We start from the raw sequence: 19,068 nt of genomic DNA, 5'->3' as shown, positions 1-19,068 counted from the left end.
TGGCGGGTGAACAGAAACTTTCAAATTTTGGCCAAGGAAGATGAGTAGCCAAGTGGACAGAGAATATAAGGACTAAGTCCAGGGACTTGTGTTCTGCTGAGTTAGGTTAGAGAGCTGGAGAAAGCACTGACTTTGTGAGTTCTATCAATGTCCCCAATTTAGTACTTTCATCAATAATGTATTTGTTCCTTGAAAACCCTGAGCATCTTTTGTTTTTCCCTTCATTTCCTTTCTTCCATGGTCATACCTATCATTTTTCCTCAAACAAATATTTTACAGAAGGAAGGTAATGGTAAGTTTCCAGAAACAGCCTTATGCTGAATAGGAGCTTAACTAAAACCAGAACTGTAGCTAATTGATTCTTTGTACCAATAAATGTTTTATTCAGCTAGGCTATTTACCTAGATAAAAATCAAAGGAAAGATAAACTAAAATCTGTTTAAGAACTTGGAAATTGGTCTTCATAAATTTGTCCACCAGAGGAGGCTATTGGCTTAAGTTTTGCTTAAAAAACTCATTCCTTTGATTTCCAAAGCAACAAGAAACCAGCTTGGAGGACTGAGTTGGTGATTTTGGGGACAGATGACCACAGAAAAGGAATGATTAGAAATCCCAGGTCCTCCTTGTGTGTATATTAAGGAGATTATTGATGCTAGACATCCCACGGGGCTTTGCATGTGACTACCCAAATGGAGGATTCTTCTCATTCTTAGCTTAACAGTAATAATTTCTTTGCTACTTCTCTCTTGACCATAAAGGCTTTTGATCAGATTTCTTTTGCATCAATTTTTTTTGGTATCGTTTAGAGACGCTCTAAGGCCCTTGCTCTTTTCTCTTCATTATGAATCACTTATCTTCACAGACTCTACTGGCTGAGTTCTCTCCTCTGCCTGGCCTTCAAAATGACCCTGTCTTCTGATTCCCTTTGCTCCCAATGCCCAGTCCTCCAGAAAGCCCCGGCTACTACACAAAAACAATGTTTCACAGAAGCTCATCCTAATTGAAGACTATGAACTCTGGAAGACTGTTTTAATAACTGAGCAAGAAGTTGGTACCATTATTGACAGTCCCCACTTAGTCAAGCAGCTCAGTCTCTGACACATGAGAAAAACAGGCAATAATGCCTTTAAAACGTCTTTAAAATGTGCTCATTAATTTAAAAAGATGCCCATCCTAGAACCAGCCACAATGTTGGTGTCCAATGAGGGTATGAAGGACTTGGTCTTGTTCCTGAAACTTATCAGGCCTTGGTTAACTTTGCATGGAACTAATTCTACCAAATGAAGCCAATCTAAGGGATCTTTTGTCCTTTAGCTCATGGGAAGGTAGTGTGGTATAGTCAACCCAGGAGAAAGTCCTGGCCATTAAGCTTCCGAGCTGTGGGATCTTGGGCAATGAGAGCTGTTGCACAGGTTGCAGCTCCCCTCTTCCCCCAAGCTTTCCCCTCCCCCCACCCCACCTACTTGGCACCTCTTCACCTCAGATCCCCTTCACATCTCAGCTTTACAACCACCTTCTGCAGAAGACTCTTCCTGATCCTGCCAGCTCTTTGTACCTCATCCTCTCTAGGCTCATTTCATTACCTCATTTATTTTGTATGAGCTTATATATGCCTTTTTTCCTCATATAGAAGGTAAGATTCTTGAGAGCAGGGACTGCTTAGATTTTGTCTTTGTATGTTCAATGCTTACCCCAGTTCCTGGAACATAGTGGGTGCTTAATAAATATTTGCTAATTAAGTTATCCAGATTCTTTGTGTATGAAATGGAAATAATATGTATCCCTTACCTTATAGGTTTATTAGGAGGAAAATAAGCCTTAAAGCTCTCTAAAAATGGGAGTTTATTATCTGGATACCACTCCAATTTATTTCCATAATTCAACAGTCACAAAAGTCACTTAGTTGGAATTAAGGACTACTTCCAAATTAAGGAGATACAAGTTGCTTAGTTTTGATTTTTAAAAATCACAATAAAAACAACTGGATGGTGAGCTTTGTAAGGAGCCCCTGCTTTATCCATTTCCATATATCCTCAATGCTCAGCATGGTATGCATGCATCACCTATCAAAAATGAATTTAAAGATGTTTTTTCTTTGCTTGCCTTTTTTCCTTTTTCTTTCCAAAAGACTTTTCCAATGCGTTTCCTTCACATAGAAGGACTGCAGTGAGATTTGGAAAGGCTGAACATAACTTTGGGTAGACAGAACATCTTCTTAAGGATCGGCAGAACTAGTGATGAAAATTTGTTGTTTGAGTTCTGTCTGGTATAGTTTAATATGTTGTAAGTGCTGAACTCAACTTTTTGCTCAGCAGATGATTTATCAAGGTTTTCTTCTTTTTCAACCGAAAATTCACTTTTTGTTTCACCATATTTCTTCTTAATACTCAACATGTTCCCTTCTCTGTGTCCACAGTTTCCACAGCTATGGATCATAGGATTCAATTAAATCCAACAAACCTTTGTCGGATCATAGATTCAGGAATGAAAGGAATCTTAGAAGCCAACTAGTTCAATCTTACTTAATAGATGAGGAAACTGAGGTCCAGAGAGATGAAACAACTTTTTCAGTCACAAGTGGTAAATGTACCAGAGCTGAAATAAGAACCAGGTTTTTGATTTTGAAGCCAGAACTTTTTTCCAGTATATCATGCTAAAGCTATGGAGCTGCCCAATTAGCCATCTTTAAGTGTAAAAAATATTTCCATGAATTCTTCAGGTTCTCCTTTTAATTTTATCTGTGACTTCCTGGCATAGTGATGGATTATTTCTGTTTCAATCTCCCCTCCTCCCCAGTCTGGACCTTTTTGACTACCGGTTTTATTTCCCAGCCTAATAACAATTATGGTACTCCTCCCTTCCTTGTTTCTGGCATCAGGTCTGGATTCAGGGAAGAGGAGCAGTTAGTTCATAAGTGAAATGAATACTGTGGGATGAATTTGAGTTTTTTCACAAATTCCTTTATCATCTGACTTTATCATCTTCCCTCTAAAACCTGCCCCTCCTAACTTCTCCATTTCAGAATGAGAGAAGCTCAAAATGAAAAGGGAAGACATTTAATTCTTTTCTTGAGCTGATACCTTACTATCTTCCATTAATCAGGCTGGACTCCTCACAGTGATTGTTCTAAGCTTTTTCTTTTCTCCTCAAGTTTCTTGTGATGTGACTTTCCCCCCACCCTTATAGCTAAGAACTTAATTTTGTATTGTATTGGGAAAAAATTAACACTGTTGACATTATTTCCCTCTTCTGCTCTGGTCTCCAATAAAGAGATGGCTTTTCTCTTCACCTTGATTCCATATCCTTTCTCTTAACTGTCTTGTGCTCTTTTCTCTACATTTTCTTGTTTTAAAATTATTTTAATAGTATATTATTTTTCCAATTACATGGAAAGATGGTTTTCAACATTCATTTTTGTAAAGTTTTAAGCTCTATTTTTTTTTCTCCCTTCCTCCCTTACCTCTCCTTTCTCTTAGATAGCAAGCAATCTGATATAGGTTACACATGTACAATAATTTTTTTAACATTTCCATATGAATCATGTTGGGAAAGCAAAATCAAAACAAAAAGGAAAAACCAGGGGAAAGCAAACAAAACAAAACAAGAAAGGTGAAAATTGTATGCTTCTATCCTCATTCAGTCTCCATAATTCTTTCTCTGAGTGAGGATGACATTTTCCACTTTAAAGTCTATTGAAATTGCCTTGGATCATTGTATTACTGAGAATAGTTAAATCTATCATAGTTGATCATTATACAATGTTGCTGTTACTATGTACTAGGAACTCCTGGTTCTGCTTGCTTCATTCAGCATCATTTCATGTAAATCTTTCCAGGATTTTCTGAAACCAGCCTGCACATTTTCTTTTCTTTTCTTTTCTTTTTTTTCCCTGAGGCTGGGGTTAAGTGACTTGTCCAGGCTCACACAGCTAGGAAGTGTTAAGTGTCTGAGACCAGATTTGAAAGTGGGTCCTCCTGAATTCAGGGTTGGTGCTCTATCCACTGCACCACCTAGCTGCCCCCCAGCCTGCACATTTTCTTTTGGTACCCTCCTAAGATACCTTAGACTTAATTATTATCTTAACAGTGACCCTCAGATCTCTGTAGTCCTAGGTTCTCTCCTGAGTTTCATTCTCACATCATCAATTGCTTATTTGTTAGACAATTCAAGCTAGATGTCCCGTAGGCAGTTCTAGTTCATTGTGTCTAAAACAGAACACATTATCTTTCCCTCTAAATTCACCTCTCTTTTAAACTTCCCTGTTCCACCCATGGGGTACTCCTCTCCTAGTTCCCCAGAACCACAACTACAATATCATCCTTTTGTCCTAACTTAACCCATATATCCAGGATAGTAAGTTGCCAAATTCATAATATTTTTTGCAGTTTTCCCCTTCTTCCCTCCATACTACTCAAATAGCTCTATAGTTTCTTTGCCTGAAATTTCTCTGAACCTCAATCCATCTTACAGACAACTTCCAAAGAGATTTTTCCTATGTCTGTTCATGTGACTCCCCTACTACATAAGCTGTAGTAGCTCCGCTATCACCTGGAGGATTAAATATAACTCCTGTAGCACTTTCACATACTGGCCCCATCCAACCTTTTAGCTTTATTATACGTTACTCCTTGACATGTACATTATAATCCAGCCAAAATCAAATTCTTTCTTTCCTCACATGGCACTCCATTTCCCATCTCTATGTAGTTATAGAGGCTGCTCCTATCGCTGGAAGTTCATGGACTTCTTCCTCGCCTCTGCTCTGTGGAATTTCTACCTATTTTTCATCAAGGCTCAGCCCAAGTACAATTTCCCACATGAAGCCCTTCCTGATTCTCCAGCTGCTAGTGCTAACTCTTTAAAATTACTTTGTATAACTGACCAGCAGGATGATTTCAGAAAGGCCTGGAGAGACTTACATGAACTGATGCTGAGTGAAATGAGCAGCTCCGGGAGATATATATGTGTATCTATATCTATATCTATATGTATATATCTATATAGATATATATGTATACTTCAACAACAATACTATATGATGATCAATTCTTATGGACATGGTCCTTTTCAACAATGAGGTGAACCAAATCAGTTCCAATAGAGCAGTAATGAACTGAACCAGCTACACCCAGCAAAAGAACTCTGGGAGATGACTATGAACCACTACATAGAATTCCCAATCCCTCTAATTTTGTCCAACTGGATTTTGGATTTCCTTCACAGGCTAATTGTACACTATTTCAAAGTCCGATTCTTTTTGTACAGCAAAATAATTATTTGGACATGTATACATATATTGTATTTAATTTATACTTTAACATATTGAACATGTATTAGTCAATCTGCCATCTGGGGGGGGGAAGTAGGGGAAAAATTAGAACAAAAGGTTTGGCAATTGTCAATGTTGTGAAATTAACCCTGTATATATCTGGTAAATAAAACTATTAAAAAATAAAATTACTTTGTATCTACTTATATATGTATAAGACCATGTATGAGGATCTATATATATAGTGCTTGGCACCTAAGTGCTTATTAAATGTTTGTTGACTGACTGATTGACTGGAAACCTCAAAATCCTTTCTGATTCTTTACTATCTTCCACCTCTCACATTTTAACAGTTAAGTTTTGTCTATTCCACCTCTACAACATCTTTGCCATCTTTCCCTTCCTCTCCATGCCTATTAGCACAACTCCAATCCAGATCTTCATTCTTCCATCACCTGCACTATTATAAAAGCTTCCTAATGTTGTCCTCCCTGTAATTTTCCACCTTTCCTAAGCATCTTTTAGATAACTGCCAGAGTAATCCATGTTATGTAGAATTATGCCCTCTTGTTCCTCATTCTAAATACCTTTAAACTCCTTAGCCTGACATCTAAGGCCCTTCACGATGTGATTTAAACCTATCATAACAACAACAATCATCATCATCATTACTGATATTTTACTTTGTGACCTCAATGCCTCAGCCAAGCTGGATAGCTGGTTGTGATCCTGTCCTGCCCTTTTCATCTTCCATGTCTTTGTACTTTCTGTCCCCCATGTGCAGTGGGTATAATGGCCCTCCCTTCCCCCCCTCTCTGTCTACTGACATCTCTTTCCTCTTTATGACCTAGTTTCAGTTCCTTTATGAAGTTCCACTTCCTTTATGAATTGTTTTTCCATCCATCCAATTAGAAACTGAGATTCATCCAATATAATATAAAATCATTATAAGAGATCCTTTCTTCCCCTTTCCCGATTCATTTGGCTTGAGTTCTGTTCACTTAATCATTTACTAACAACTATTATAATTATTTGAACATATGTTTCCTTCCTTCTATAAGCCCTTGAGAGAGCAAGGCCTATGCCAGCATCTAGTTCATCCTTTTCTCTCTTTCTTTTCACAGTCAAATTCATAGAAAGGATTGTCTACAACCAAATGCTTCCACTTATCAACCCGATTTCTCCACCTCTTGGAATCTGGTTTCTGACATTACTGCTCGACAGAAACGACTCTCTCCAAGGTTCCCCATGACCTCTTACCTTGAACAGCTTTTCTATATATTTGATCTCTTTGAACACTACTTTTGGACATTACTGCTAACCCCCTTTTCCCTTAGAATCTTTCTTCCCTTGGCTACATGGTTTTAGGGTCTGTTTTCTTCCTGGCAGCCTTTTCTGTTTATTATCCTCTTCTTCTTGACCAAGTAGAGGTATCTAGGCTGGGCTTGCTTCTCTTTTCTCTTTAAGCTCTTTTCCTTAGTGATTTTATTACTTCCCATAGATTCTATGATTTCTATACATCTAATTCTCAAATTTAAATATTTAGCCCTGACTGCTTTGGAACTCAGGTTTGATATTTCCAACTGTTGGTTGGACAGTTTGATCTGTATGTTCTGTAGGTATCTCAAGCTCCAGATGTTTAAAATGGAAGTCATTCTCTCTCAAATCCATCTCTCTCTTATCTTTCTGTCAATCTTCAAATACAATCAGTTGCCATCAATTGTGCCTCCACAGTCATTGTATCATCTACCCCTTTACTGCCACTCACATCCTAGCCTTTGATCCTACTTCAGCCCCTCATCACTTCTCATCTAGGATCCTGGGATAGGTTTCTCTGATTCCATTCTCTCCTCTTTCCAGAACATTTTCCACAGCTGCCTGGTATGCAGTAAGCACTTAATAAATACAAGTTGACTAACATCTGGAAAATTGACACGTCTAAAACAAAGATGACCATTTCATTTCCCTCTACTAAAACAAAACAAAACAAAAACAAAAACAAAACAAAAAAAAAACAAAATCCCAAACCAAAATTTTCAATGGATTCCTATTTCTTCTAGGGCTTGTGTTTCTCAGCCTTGTGCTTCAAGCCCCTCATAACCTAATTTCCAATTACTAATCCAGCCACATTTCAAATTACTTCCCTTCATGTACTTTGTTCCAGTCAAATTAGCCTTTGATAGATGCTTGCCATGTACAATCTGGATATTCACAATGTTCTCTCTCTCATCTCTATGTTTTTGCATGAATCACTTCTTATGTCTAGAAGATATTTTCTTCTAACTTCCACCTAATAGATGCTCTAGCTTCTTTCAAAGCATACCTTAGATGCCATGTCTCACACAAGATTTTTCCTCATCATCCCAGTTATTAGCAATTTCTTCCTCTTGTAATTATTTTGTGTATCTTAAGTAGATGTTGTATACATTATGTCCCTCCAGTAGAATGTAAATTTTTTTTGGGGTAGGGATGTATTGTCTTTGTATTTCTAGGCTTTAGAATACATGGTCAGTTTATTGAATTTAAATGGAATTCTTAAAATCTTGTTAGGCCTATGGATATCAAAATTTACTGCAGCTACTTTACTGTTTATTGCTATTGTTTATTGCTGTCTATTGCTATTTTTCAGAATAAGTTTAAATGAAGAATAATTCTCTCTTTAGTTTGAAATCACTTTCTCCTAATCTGTAGGTCAAATCACATTATTCCATTCATTTCTATTGCCTGGTCTGCTGACCCCCTCAGGGATATATCTTGCTTACTCTGACTAATTTTCATTTCTTTGTAGATGTTTCCATAAAAAGGTCAGGGAATTAAACTTACCTATGGGATCTAGCATCAGAATATGAAGGAGAGCTGATTCTCAGATAGAATATTCACTTAATTAAATGAAAAATTGAGTCGTATTTGGCCAAGTAAACAGTCTTATGTAGATGTCCTTCAGAGATAAGCTATTCTAAATTCAAGAAAGTCCTAAGCACTTGGTAACATTTTCTCTATTTAGTTTTAGCCTTAATTTTGCTTCCCAAACTTCATCTTCTCAAGACAAATGCCTCACTCATTTTAATTCTGCTCTTTCTTGTGAAACATAGAATATTAAAGCTGGGAGAGCTGTTAGAGGTCATTTAATCTCTCAATCTTTAATAGATGAGAAAACAAAGGTCTGGAGCTTTGAGGTGACCTATCCAACGTCACACAGCTAAAAAAATAGCAGAGCTGGCATTTTGAACTTGTCTCTTGAATTTAATCCCAGGACTATTTTCATGACATTAGTTAAAGTAGGCAGACAGTTGAGTTTGCCATTAGTCTAGGCTATAGGAGTGCTGAAATCTCCTCTTATGTGACTCTGATCTGAATGTCTGGCTAGCTCATGTGACTCTATATCAATCACAGCAGTTCAAAGAAGGGTTTGCAGCCAGTATATCATGCAAAATCACAGCATTTCAGAGTTGGACATTCTATGTTCCTAGCTAGAAGAGAGCTTTCCTTTTATGGCTGAGGGAATGGGACTCCACTAGGCTTGAGATGGGATCCCAGAAACTTTTAGTGTTTAAAAACCAACTCATCTCTGAAAGTCAAAATGAATATAATTCAAATCCCAAGCTTATCTTAACAGCACAGCCATAGAAATCAGAAGACTTGTAGAATACTGCTTTCCTGGCTACTCTCCTTATTCACTTACCTCGGGCACTAGGTGGGGCAGAATTCATCATTTGGGATGGGGCTGAGTGGGTAGAGCTCAGACTGGAGGAAGAAGGGCTGGCCTGGGATGAGGATAAAACAGACACGTTGGTGATTGAGCCCTGGTACCTGGTGTTGGGATAAGTGAGCTGTAGGAAGGAGAGAAAGTAGCATGAAAGAAAACTAAGAAATGGGAACTTTCCCACTAAGTTTCTACTTAACAACATATTCATCTTCCTCCATTGTGAAGGGGGATCTCCAGGCTCTCTATACCTCATCTGGGCCAGTGTGGAAGAAGAATGTAATTATATAAGAGAAGTCCAGCTTGTCTAGCGCACATCCACAGATAAGAGGGGAAATGACTCATTCTACTCAGGGGAGTCCTTTTTCTACTTATGATGCTCATGGTACATGTAAAAGCAATGAAGCCTGTAAAAATGCCATCATGAAAGGAGATCTAGTAGAGATTTGTTATCAGTGTGACTGCAGCCAGGATTAAAGTTGGCCAGAAGTCAGAGCCTTGCTTCTTAGGGAAGACGGACTGAACTGATGGAACAGACTGATAGATGTTGTGGGAAAGGAAGCCTGCATATTTTCTCTTTGGTCAGTAATTTAAGGATGGAAAGCTGAGGAATGGATGTCTTTTCTATGGAATCATTACTGAAGACAGAGGGATGCAGAACAGAATAAAGGCTCTTAGGTATCCTATATATTCTACATTTCCCATGATTGCATTATGGTGTTACCTGCATGTGATGGTACATGTCCTCAGGAACCTCTCCCATGGAGCCATCAGGCAGAATCACCATGTTCCCTGTTTCACTGGATGCATGAGAGGAGAGAGAGGATGATGAATGGCGGCCTGATCCCATCAAGTTCATTGGGCTACAATTGAGAGGAACAAACAGGAAAGAGTTATGGTATTTATTTATATAATATCAATAGAATATATTTATATGCATATTATATTATATAATATATTTTTCAATGACCAGATTTGAATCTACACATGGAAGGGAATGTTTAAGTTATATATCTTTAGAGTAAAATATAAATAATTTCCTCATCAGTTAATTATCTCTATGGCAGAGGTCTCCAATCAAATGCAACTAACTGGTAAATAGAAGACTGACAGCTGATCTGACCTTAGTATGTGGGACATTACTAGCAGGGAATCTCATAATATCAAGTAAGCACTACCTTCACCCTGTTGACCAAATTTTATGCCAACAGAGCCTTTGTTTGGTGGAGATGAAGGATAGGTCACCTGCTGAAGAAAAATCTAATAATCTTGTTCTCTGGCTATAAGCCAGAGTCACTGCTCACATTTGGCCACTAGACAAGGAGGGCCACACCTCATTTGCCAAATATGGCAGATGGCAGCCTTTCATTTCTCATAAGTCAGGGAACATTTCTTGCTGTGGGCAAGATACTGAAAAGGAGGTCTTCTGGGGGTGAGTTATGTTTGGGCCTCCCACAAGATGGGTGGGTACAAGATACCCAACAATTTGCCTTTGGAAATCCTAAGTCTATCCAAGCTTTTTTCTTATGGCTTAGGTCCTATTGACACTGCTCCTTTTATGGCCATCCTTTATCCTTTAGAAATCTCCAAAACAGCTTGGAGTCTTTTACTGTGGCGAAGAGCCTTCTAGGTCCAGGGAATCCAGCTACATTCAGACTTTATCCTGACGTTGCTATTACTCTTAATGAGGTGAACTCCAGTTTGCTGATCATATTTATTAGCTCTGGCACCCAGTCCAATCCTGGCAGGTTCTGTTTGGGATTTTGTATAAGTAATGGACATTCCTGGGTCAAGGAGAGTCTGCGGAATTCTCATTCTTTGGGTTCTAGAAGTCCTTCAGGGCAAGAGGAAAGGTTCTCTCACTGTAGATCCATACCTGTGACGATGCATCATCTTGATGGTTTCTGGGCTCATTGGGCTATGGGACACCAGAACAGTCCCTCGGGTTGTATTAGTGCCAGAACATGATGGACTCAGTTTATCCAAACCAGGAAACTCCTGTGAACAAAGGGATCACTAAACATCACTGGGTTGAGGTATGTGAGAGAGGAGATGAGGGTTGTGGTGTGTGTGTATATCAGGATTTTAATAAGGATGAAAGCTTTTAAGAAGTATATTTTGTTGGTTGACAGTCAACTACTTTCCCTAAAAACAAATCTCTTTATGCCCACTTAACTATAGTGTGAGTTGAATAGTAAGCATGGAGTAAGCTGGATATCAATAATTCATCAAGAATCACTTATTTATTAAATAGCTCCTAAACAAGGTGGAAGGACAGGGTTAAAAAGATCATTGTATGAACTGTCTTTTAAATGAAATACTTTTCCTGAGTTGAGCTGTCTGATGACACAGTCATTAGGGTGGAAGAATAGAAACTCTCTGTCAGTAAATTGAAAAATAGCACAGTTTTATTTTCACATAATTAAATTCTTATTAAGATCCCAGACAACTTGGCAAGAAGGACTGACTGCAAAGTCTATTGGGGACTACACATTTGTTTCACATTTCTGCTGTGGTTATGGAACTAATTTCCCCTTGATCATCTGGATTCAACTCTGTGCCCAATATCGGTCCACTTTCTGGTGGTACACACATTTAACCTCTTATCAAGAATAGGACAAGTGGCAAACAATGCTACCCATGAATAAAGGGGATGGCTCTCCTAATCATGCAGCTTAAAGAATTCACATCATTATAATAGCTTTCAGAGGCAAGTGGCCATATGTATTTCTGCATTAGAGGCTGTTTTGTGCAGATTACAAGCAAACAAGTTCCTTCTTCCTCTTGCCACACTGATTTTAAGCATATGAGAAACTCACATGTTACGGGAGAGATTGTTTTCTACTTAAGGAAATCTTTGTGTAGATCCAGTTGTCTCAGATCTACTTTTGAGAAAGTGCTTGCCCTCTTTTGCCCAAGATAATAAATGTGACATGGAAAAAGCAAACCCCACTAATATTTAGAGATAGAATTTATACTTTGTCTATTTTTTTTCAAGTAAAAACATCTCCAGTTCTTTTGGCTGGTGACTATTGTATGAAATGGCCTCTTGTGCTCTCATCATCCTGACTCTCTTCTTGACCCTTCAAAAAGCATAGTGACATACTCTGGTTTGTCTGCGTCTTTCCTCAATAATGTCTAGAACTGAACACAATATGTGATCTAACAAGGAAGAATAGAGATAACTTCTGTCATTCTGAATATTATGCCTCCCTTCTAATTGTCTGTATAGCATTAGCTTTGTGAATGTCAGGTTATGCTGTAGATTGCTATGGAGCCAAAACCCCCAGAGATTTGGCGCATGAAGTTACCTAGTTACTCCTCTCCCCTCCTGTACTTGTGAACTTGATTTTTTTGAGAACCAAGTCTATTAACAGTACACATCTATCACCATTAAACCTGATTGCTTTGGGTTCAATCCACTGTTCAAAGCTTGTAATCTTAAAACTAGAAGAAATTTTAGGGCTCCTCTAAGTTATAAGGTAATAATTTTGGAGGTGTAAGAGAACTTAGAAATCATCTCATCCAACTCTCTCATTTTATAGATAAGAAAATGGAAACTCAGATACGCAATTTCCCCCAAAGTCACAAAGGTACTAGCCAGGATCTCAGTTCAGACTCAGGTCTCCCAACTTCAAACCCAGCATCCTTTCCATTGTAACACTATTTCAATCTGTCAATTTATACCATTTTAAACTATTCTTCTCAGCTGTGTATCTTCAAATTTGACAAGCATTCCTCCATTAAAGTTATTGATAAAATATCTGAGCAACACAGGGCCAAGAACAAATCTCTGAGGTACTACACAGGAAGTGTCCCTCCAAACTGATATTGATTTTCTTTGGGCCTAGCCATTTAACCATTTCTGAGTTCTTCATACTGTATATTGTGAATATCTTGTCATCTTTTCTATAATGATAATACAGGAGGCTTTGTTGAAAGCCTCTTAAAGTGCTTTGATATGTCCCATATAGATGCCCTGGGAAAGTAGCAGATCTTTTTACTACTTATCTTAAAGGTTGAAAAATAACTGCCTTTCTTCATCCCAAAGGATTTTACAAGATGGCTATCTGAACAATCAGGTTGCCCAACTCCACACATCCACCCTAACAAAAACCTGAAATTTTTGCTAGACCATATAATAATCACAAAATCCATTGAGGAACTGCTAATGACTTCTATCCCTGAAACTGCACAAAAAGTCAGTCAGAAGCCCAATAAGAAGAGGGATGCTACCAGCAAGGGTAATGACAGTGTAAGCAGAGAAACCAGTAGCTTCCTGTTACAAGTAATGACTGCAAGTAGGCTGAAAACACATGTAGACACATAAGGTTCTATGTCTACAGGAAGCAAGGGAGGAGAGCTTCTTGAGAAGCTCTAGGGTAGGGACCATGGTAGAGATAAAGAGTGGCTGAATCGTCTGAATTTGTTGGTATCTCTGAAACAATTGCAGAGACTCAAGGGAAAAAAGTTAATTTTCTACAAGGACTATATGAATGCCTAGAAGAAATGAAGGAGAAAATGAAATAAAAGCTCCAAAGAAAAGAATTGGAAGAAGAATAAATGGTTTTGAAAGGAAAAGTGATAAGCCTTATCCAAATTATGAATACCTTACTTGCTACCAAACTAACCAGATTTCCTGAAAGTTAGAATGGACTAAATAGAAATCAATGACTCTATGAATAGACAGCAAGAAATAGCAGGAAAAAAGACTTCTTAAAAAGAAGAAAAAATAAGATATCCAATTTTTAAAAATTGATCTGGAAAATAGAGCAGGGGAGATAATTTAAAAATTACTGGACTCCCTGAAAATCACAATGTTAAACATAGCCTGGATATGTTATATTTTAAGAGATTTTAAATGAAAACTGCCCAGACCTAACAGAACTAGAAGGAAACTAGAAAGACAGAAAGCATCCAGATCATCTCTTGAAAGAAAGCCCCAAAAGAATTCACAGAAATGTCATAACCAAAATCCAGGGCTTCCATGTCAAAGGAAAAATGCTACAAACATCTAGAAAGAAGTACTTCAGATTTCAATGAATCCAATTAGGACCACAGATATTTTGACTGCTTCTACTATAAATTAGTATCCCAAAAGGTAAAAAAGATTGACTTATAACCAAGAATAATTTAATCTGCAAAACTGAGAATAGTCTTAAAGGGAAAAATGGATCTTTAATGAAATAGGAGGCTTATTTTTAAATATTTCTGCTAAAACCAGAGCCAAGTAGGAATTTTGGAATATGATCTCAAGAATCAAGAGAGACCTAGAAAGGCAAATTTACTTCAGTAATTGGAAGAGCAATGTAGCAATCCCATTCTAATAGGGAGAGAAGAAACAAGTGTCCCTTCAGACTTAATATCTTGAAAGGGTAATGAGAAAATTTAAATAATAAAAACAAAAGACCTAGGGACAGATTGTGTTTTCAGCAAAAGATGGAAAGAGAAGGAAGGACAAAAGATATAGATATTGGTATAGAATGGGGAAAGAGAGGGGTAGAACATGCTCTATCTCATAATTGAGATGTGAAAATATGGAGGTAATGGGCACACAAATTTCATTCTTGTCTGAAATGGACAAAGAAGGGTCGAACATACACACAATTTGGTTTAGAAATACATCAGATTGTCAGAGAGAAACGAGCAGAGATGGAGGGTTAAGAGGGATGTAATATGGGAGAGTGAAGAGAAAAAGAAGGGAATCACTGATCACCATTTCCTGGCTCTTCTTCCTCTGACCATTCCTCCCTGGTATCACTTGATGGCCCCTGTGTATCCCTGTCACAATTCCTGGGAACACAAGATGAAATCTTCTCTCCCTCTACTGAAAGAGCTACATTCTTACCACTTCACTCCAAAGTATTCAGTACTCTTTCCTACTTCTTTTCTGTGTCACATTTTTTCCATCTTCAAACCTCTTAAATGAGGAGTGTGATGAAAAGGGTATTTGATGCGAAGTCAGATGATTTGGGTTTGAATTCTGCTATTTACTTTATGTGTGGTTGATTAAGTCACTAAATCTTTCTTGGCCTTAATTACCTAATCTGTAAGATAAAGGAGCTAGACTACATGATTTCTAAGGACCCTTTCTAGATCAAAATCGACAGTCTCAATTTTCCTGTTTCTTCATCTCTCTTTCCTTCCATTTCTTCCTTGAAGCTTTCCCCCATCCTTTCATTCTACTTCATTCTACTATATCATCAGTAGAAAAGAAATATGTTCTTCACATCTTTCATCTTTTCTTCTGGGATGGAGACCAACCTGTATATTCTGCAGAGATATGGGCTACTTTGTGCTGAAAGAAACAAGCAGGCACACTCTCTGAAGGTAACTGTGAAATTGTTCTTATCCTTCATAGTTGTTGAAGTCAGGTATTGAGTTCTGCTTTCTTTTTGTTAGCTGTTTCTACTCTCTGCTATGGAAAGTAATTTGATATACCTGTTTGCCGGACTGAGGGATCAATTATCAGGAACTCCAGTTTGAGATTCAACTTATCTGGGATAAGCCTCCCAGTGCTAACATTCAGTTGCCTTAAATTGCCATTCACTATAATTTTTTCTCCACACTCCAGTGAAAATAAAAGCAAAAAGAAACCAATCCAACTAGACCAAGATCTAGAAAATAGGAGTAAGTAATAAATAGTTGCTGAATTTAATTTAATCTAGTTATTTATCTTGTATCTTCCAGACCAAGAATTTCATATAGTTATTTCTCTGTACCTTGTCCCTCGTTTTTTGCTACTTAAATAATATCTACTTAGCTACTTGACCTCCTATTCCTGCAGAAATGAATAACTGGCATTTAGAAGAGTTGAAATGATTGTGTGTGTGTGTGTGTGTGTGTGTGTGTGTGTGTGTGTGTGAGAGAGAGAGAGAGAGAGAGAGAGAGAGAGAATCTGTGAGCCATCCTACCATTTAACTGCAACTTCCTTGTATCTTTTTATTTCATTTATTGTGAGAATGCCAGTATTGCTATGATTAAACTTCTCTAGGAAAAGCTTAATTTGCAGATCACTGGAGCTCATATTTAGAGTGTTCAATGGTCTCAGGGTCCTATTCTGTGTGACCCCATTTGGGTTTTTTTGGGCAGAGTTATGTGACTTAGCCACAGTCACAAAGCTAGCAAGTGGCTGATGGTCTTTCTAACTCTAGATCCAAAACTCTGTTCACTGAGCCACCGAACTGCCCCATATTTAGAGTACCAACAATGAAGTGGATGTTTCTAAATGAATTGAAAATGGTGTGATTATCAGCACTATTTCCTCTCTTTGGCAGCATTAATTCATCATCACTAATAAGAATGAAAGGAAGCTGCCCAGAACTGAGGACACTTAAATGTTTTCTTTGTCTCATGGTTGGCCACAGCCAAATAGTTTATGAATCTCTTGGTACTCCACACTCTCTGGGCTGGTCCTCAGATAGCAGACATGGTCTGTTGGTGGGACCATGTAAGAACCCTTTCTAGCATGGGCAGAGCTTGGATTCTACAGGTGATTCTTTGAGAATTCAAGTTGCTGCCATACTATAAAGATGGGTTGAAGTAGGACTTTTATGGAGGTTCTGATTAATGAAAAGAGTCTTTACTCAGGTGCCTGATGGAGGAGGTGCTAACATCAACTCTTATCTATCAGCCAAAACTTCAAATAATATGCCCAATCAAGGCACCCATTTTTGCAAAGGCAAAGCCTATTTATTTATAACTATCAACCACTTATTTTTTCTTTCTTATCTTTTTCTTTTAGTGTTATCTCTCATTTTCATTTTCTGCTGTGTATCTATTATAGGATAAGTATTCACGAGGAGATGAGTTTTTCATTCTTTTTTCTCTCTGAATTTGATGGGAGTGGTTACAACTACGCATTTAAATTTCTCAAGACAACTGAATTAAGAGATTATCTTACATGGTAGAGACTGGCTCGCATCATCTGGAATTGATCAATTAGCTTCTTATGTAGAGGGCGCATTTCTGGATGAACAAACTTCTCATGAACTGCTAGGCCCACTCCAAGGACATGGACCTATGTCAAACAAGATGAAAACAAAGATAGTGAACCATTCTGTGAAGCAGGGAAGCTGTCCTCCAAAAGCATGCAGTGACCATACACCTTCCCAATTTCCCAGTTAGGTCACATTCGTTCTTTAGCACTGGCCTAATGTAACTGTGATTGAATCAGCTGGACTCATCTTCCTTTCCAGTGGTATGCTGAGAGGTACCTGTTCCTGCATGAGCTCCTTGAGTTGTGTGATTTTCTCTGCATCCCCTGGGTGCTTGGTAATATAATCTTTATCAAAGAAAGCCTGCAGGAGGATGGAGAGACAGTAGTGAGTGACAACATCCAACAGGAAGAATCCCCTCCTGTCTCCTTCCCATATCTTACATCTCCCCCCCTCCCACCACTCAGTTCTGGGTCAAAGAGTTTTAACTGGCAAGGTTTCTGGAAACATTAAATCAATCAATAAAGGATACTCCAATCTTTAGTCTAGCCTTATAGCCTCCAGGGAAACAGAAGTGCACTCTCACGTCAAACTTTGCCAGAAAATACAATTAGAAAGTCAGTTGAGATACTTGACAGAAACACTTCTCAGAAAGTCCTAGCAGTGATTTTCCTTTTTGGCTTAGGTGCTCCAAGCTCTGAGGCTTCTTCTCCTCCTTGTTTAAACCTCCCCCACCCAGTGGGGTTACTTTTAGATTCTTGGCCAAGAAAAATGGAAGGGCTCTTCTGAGCCTGTCAAGGCCGCTCCTCTGTCAGTCTGAGTGATCACTGTTTGATAGCACGAGGCATTTTGTGGCAGGTCCGGCTGGCCTTTGGAATGCATAGCCAAGACTGGAAACCAGACACTGGGCTCCCTCACAAACAGGGTAACAGACTACTACTGTGCTGGCTCTGCTTCCCGTGTGCCTCTTGGAGGCCATTTAACATTCTTCCATGACTAAATGGTTTGCCAAGTTGTCAAAGAGGAGTGAAAAAACAACAACAACAAAAAAAAAAACCATCTACCCTGAGGACTGAAAGTCCTTTCCTATGACCTGCTCTGCATGCTACAGCAAACAAAGAGGGATGGGGCAGATATGTGGGGGAAGGTCAGTCTTTGGGGGCTATGGTCTCGCTGGACAGCTCTGCAGCTATCTGACTAGCTGGCAAGGGCAAGTTCCTAAGTCTTTGAGGCAGAGAAATAATTAGCCAAGAAATGGCTTAATTAAAACTATTTCTATTGTTGAATTATTGTTGAGTTGAATAGCTAACAAGGATACTATTTCAGGGGCTACACTTTGATTAGTAAGGCCTTTCCTGACCTAGTTTTTTCTTTTCACCTCCTGTGGTTATTGCCTTCCTTCTTTTATTAATCTGTATTTACCTTGATTTGACTTTGTACATATTTATATGAGTACAGTTTATTTCCTCCAATAGAATGTAACAGGAATTATTGAGGTAAGTACTATGTACTCATAAATCTAATAGGTGACTACTGATTAGCAGGAAGACTGGATAAAGTCTGACCTAAGCCGGATTACTAGTGTGATGATATAAAAATAATTTTTATTTCTTTCTTAAGTCTGCCTGGATTTGATGCTTCTGGTACAATTTATCACTATCATGCATCACTATCATGCATATCGGGGAGAACTAATTCCTACAGACTGCTCACCTCCTGGTAGCGGGCAATACCACCGTTCACAGCAGCATCTATGACTCCGTTCAGGCACATGCTGAGCAGGTTTATATTACCATGCATTTGTTTGTGCTGATACTGGCTGATCAGCGTTCGAAGCTCCTGGTTCTTGTTCTCAACAACCTGTATGGCATTTTCCAAAGGGCTCACTTCAACCTAGAAAGCACACAGAACATGGATTCATCCTCTTGATATTGTGTAGACCCCAAACCTGAGAACCAACAAGGAATCTTAGAGGTTGTCTAGAACAATTCCTTGCCCAGTGCAAGAATTCTCCCATTCTAAAAGCCCCGATGAGTGGTTGTCCACCCTGTACTTGAAGATTTAATGTGGGCAGTTCATTACCTCTCAGTGTAGCCCATTCCATTTTAGAAAATCTCTATTTCTTTAGTTGTTCCCAATGTCATAAAGGAAAAGTTATT

At 38.4% G+C, this 19,068-nt stretch overlaps 1 protein-coding gene across 6 annotated transcripts in view; it reads right to left on the bottom strand.

Annotated features, from left to right (window-relative positions):
- DOCK3 (dedicator of cytokinesis 3) overlaps positions 1-19,068 on the bottom strand; it is a 499,318-nt gene that overhangs the window by 15,443 nt on the left and 464,807 nt on the right. For all 6 annotated transcript variants that reach the window (XM_074283356.1, XM_074283357.1, XM_074283358.1 and 3 more), the window contains 6 exons: positions 18,623-18,802; positions 17,189-17,272; positions 16,876-16,992; positions 10,849-10,970; positions 9,697-9,835; positions 8,952-9,099 (listed from right to left, as the gene is read on the bottom strand). In XM_074283356.1, the coding sequence (XP_074139457.1) occupies positions 8,952-9,099; positions 9,697-9,835; positions 10,849-10,970; positions 16,876-16,992; positions 17,189-17,272; positions 18,623-18,802 (790 nt within the window). The remainder of the gene's footprint in view (positions 1-8,951; positions 9,100-9,696; positions 9,836-10,848; positions 10,971-16,875; positions 16,993-17,188; positions 17,273-18,622; positions 18,803-19,068) is intronic.

This window comes from Sminthopsis crassicaudata, chromosome 1, assembly GCF_048593235.1.
Source record: "Sminthopsis crassicaudata isolate SCR6 chromosome 1, ASM4859323v1, whole genome shotgun sequence".
Lineage (NCBI taxonomy): Eukaryota > Metazoa > Chordata > Mammalia > Dasyuromorphia > Dasyuridae > Sminthopsis > Sminthopsis crassicaudata.
Note: the sequence above shows the minus strand (reverse complement) of the source record. Positions and strands in the feature narration are given on the sequence as shown.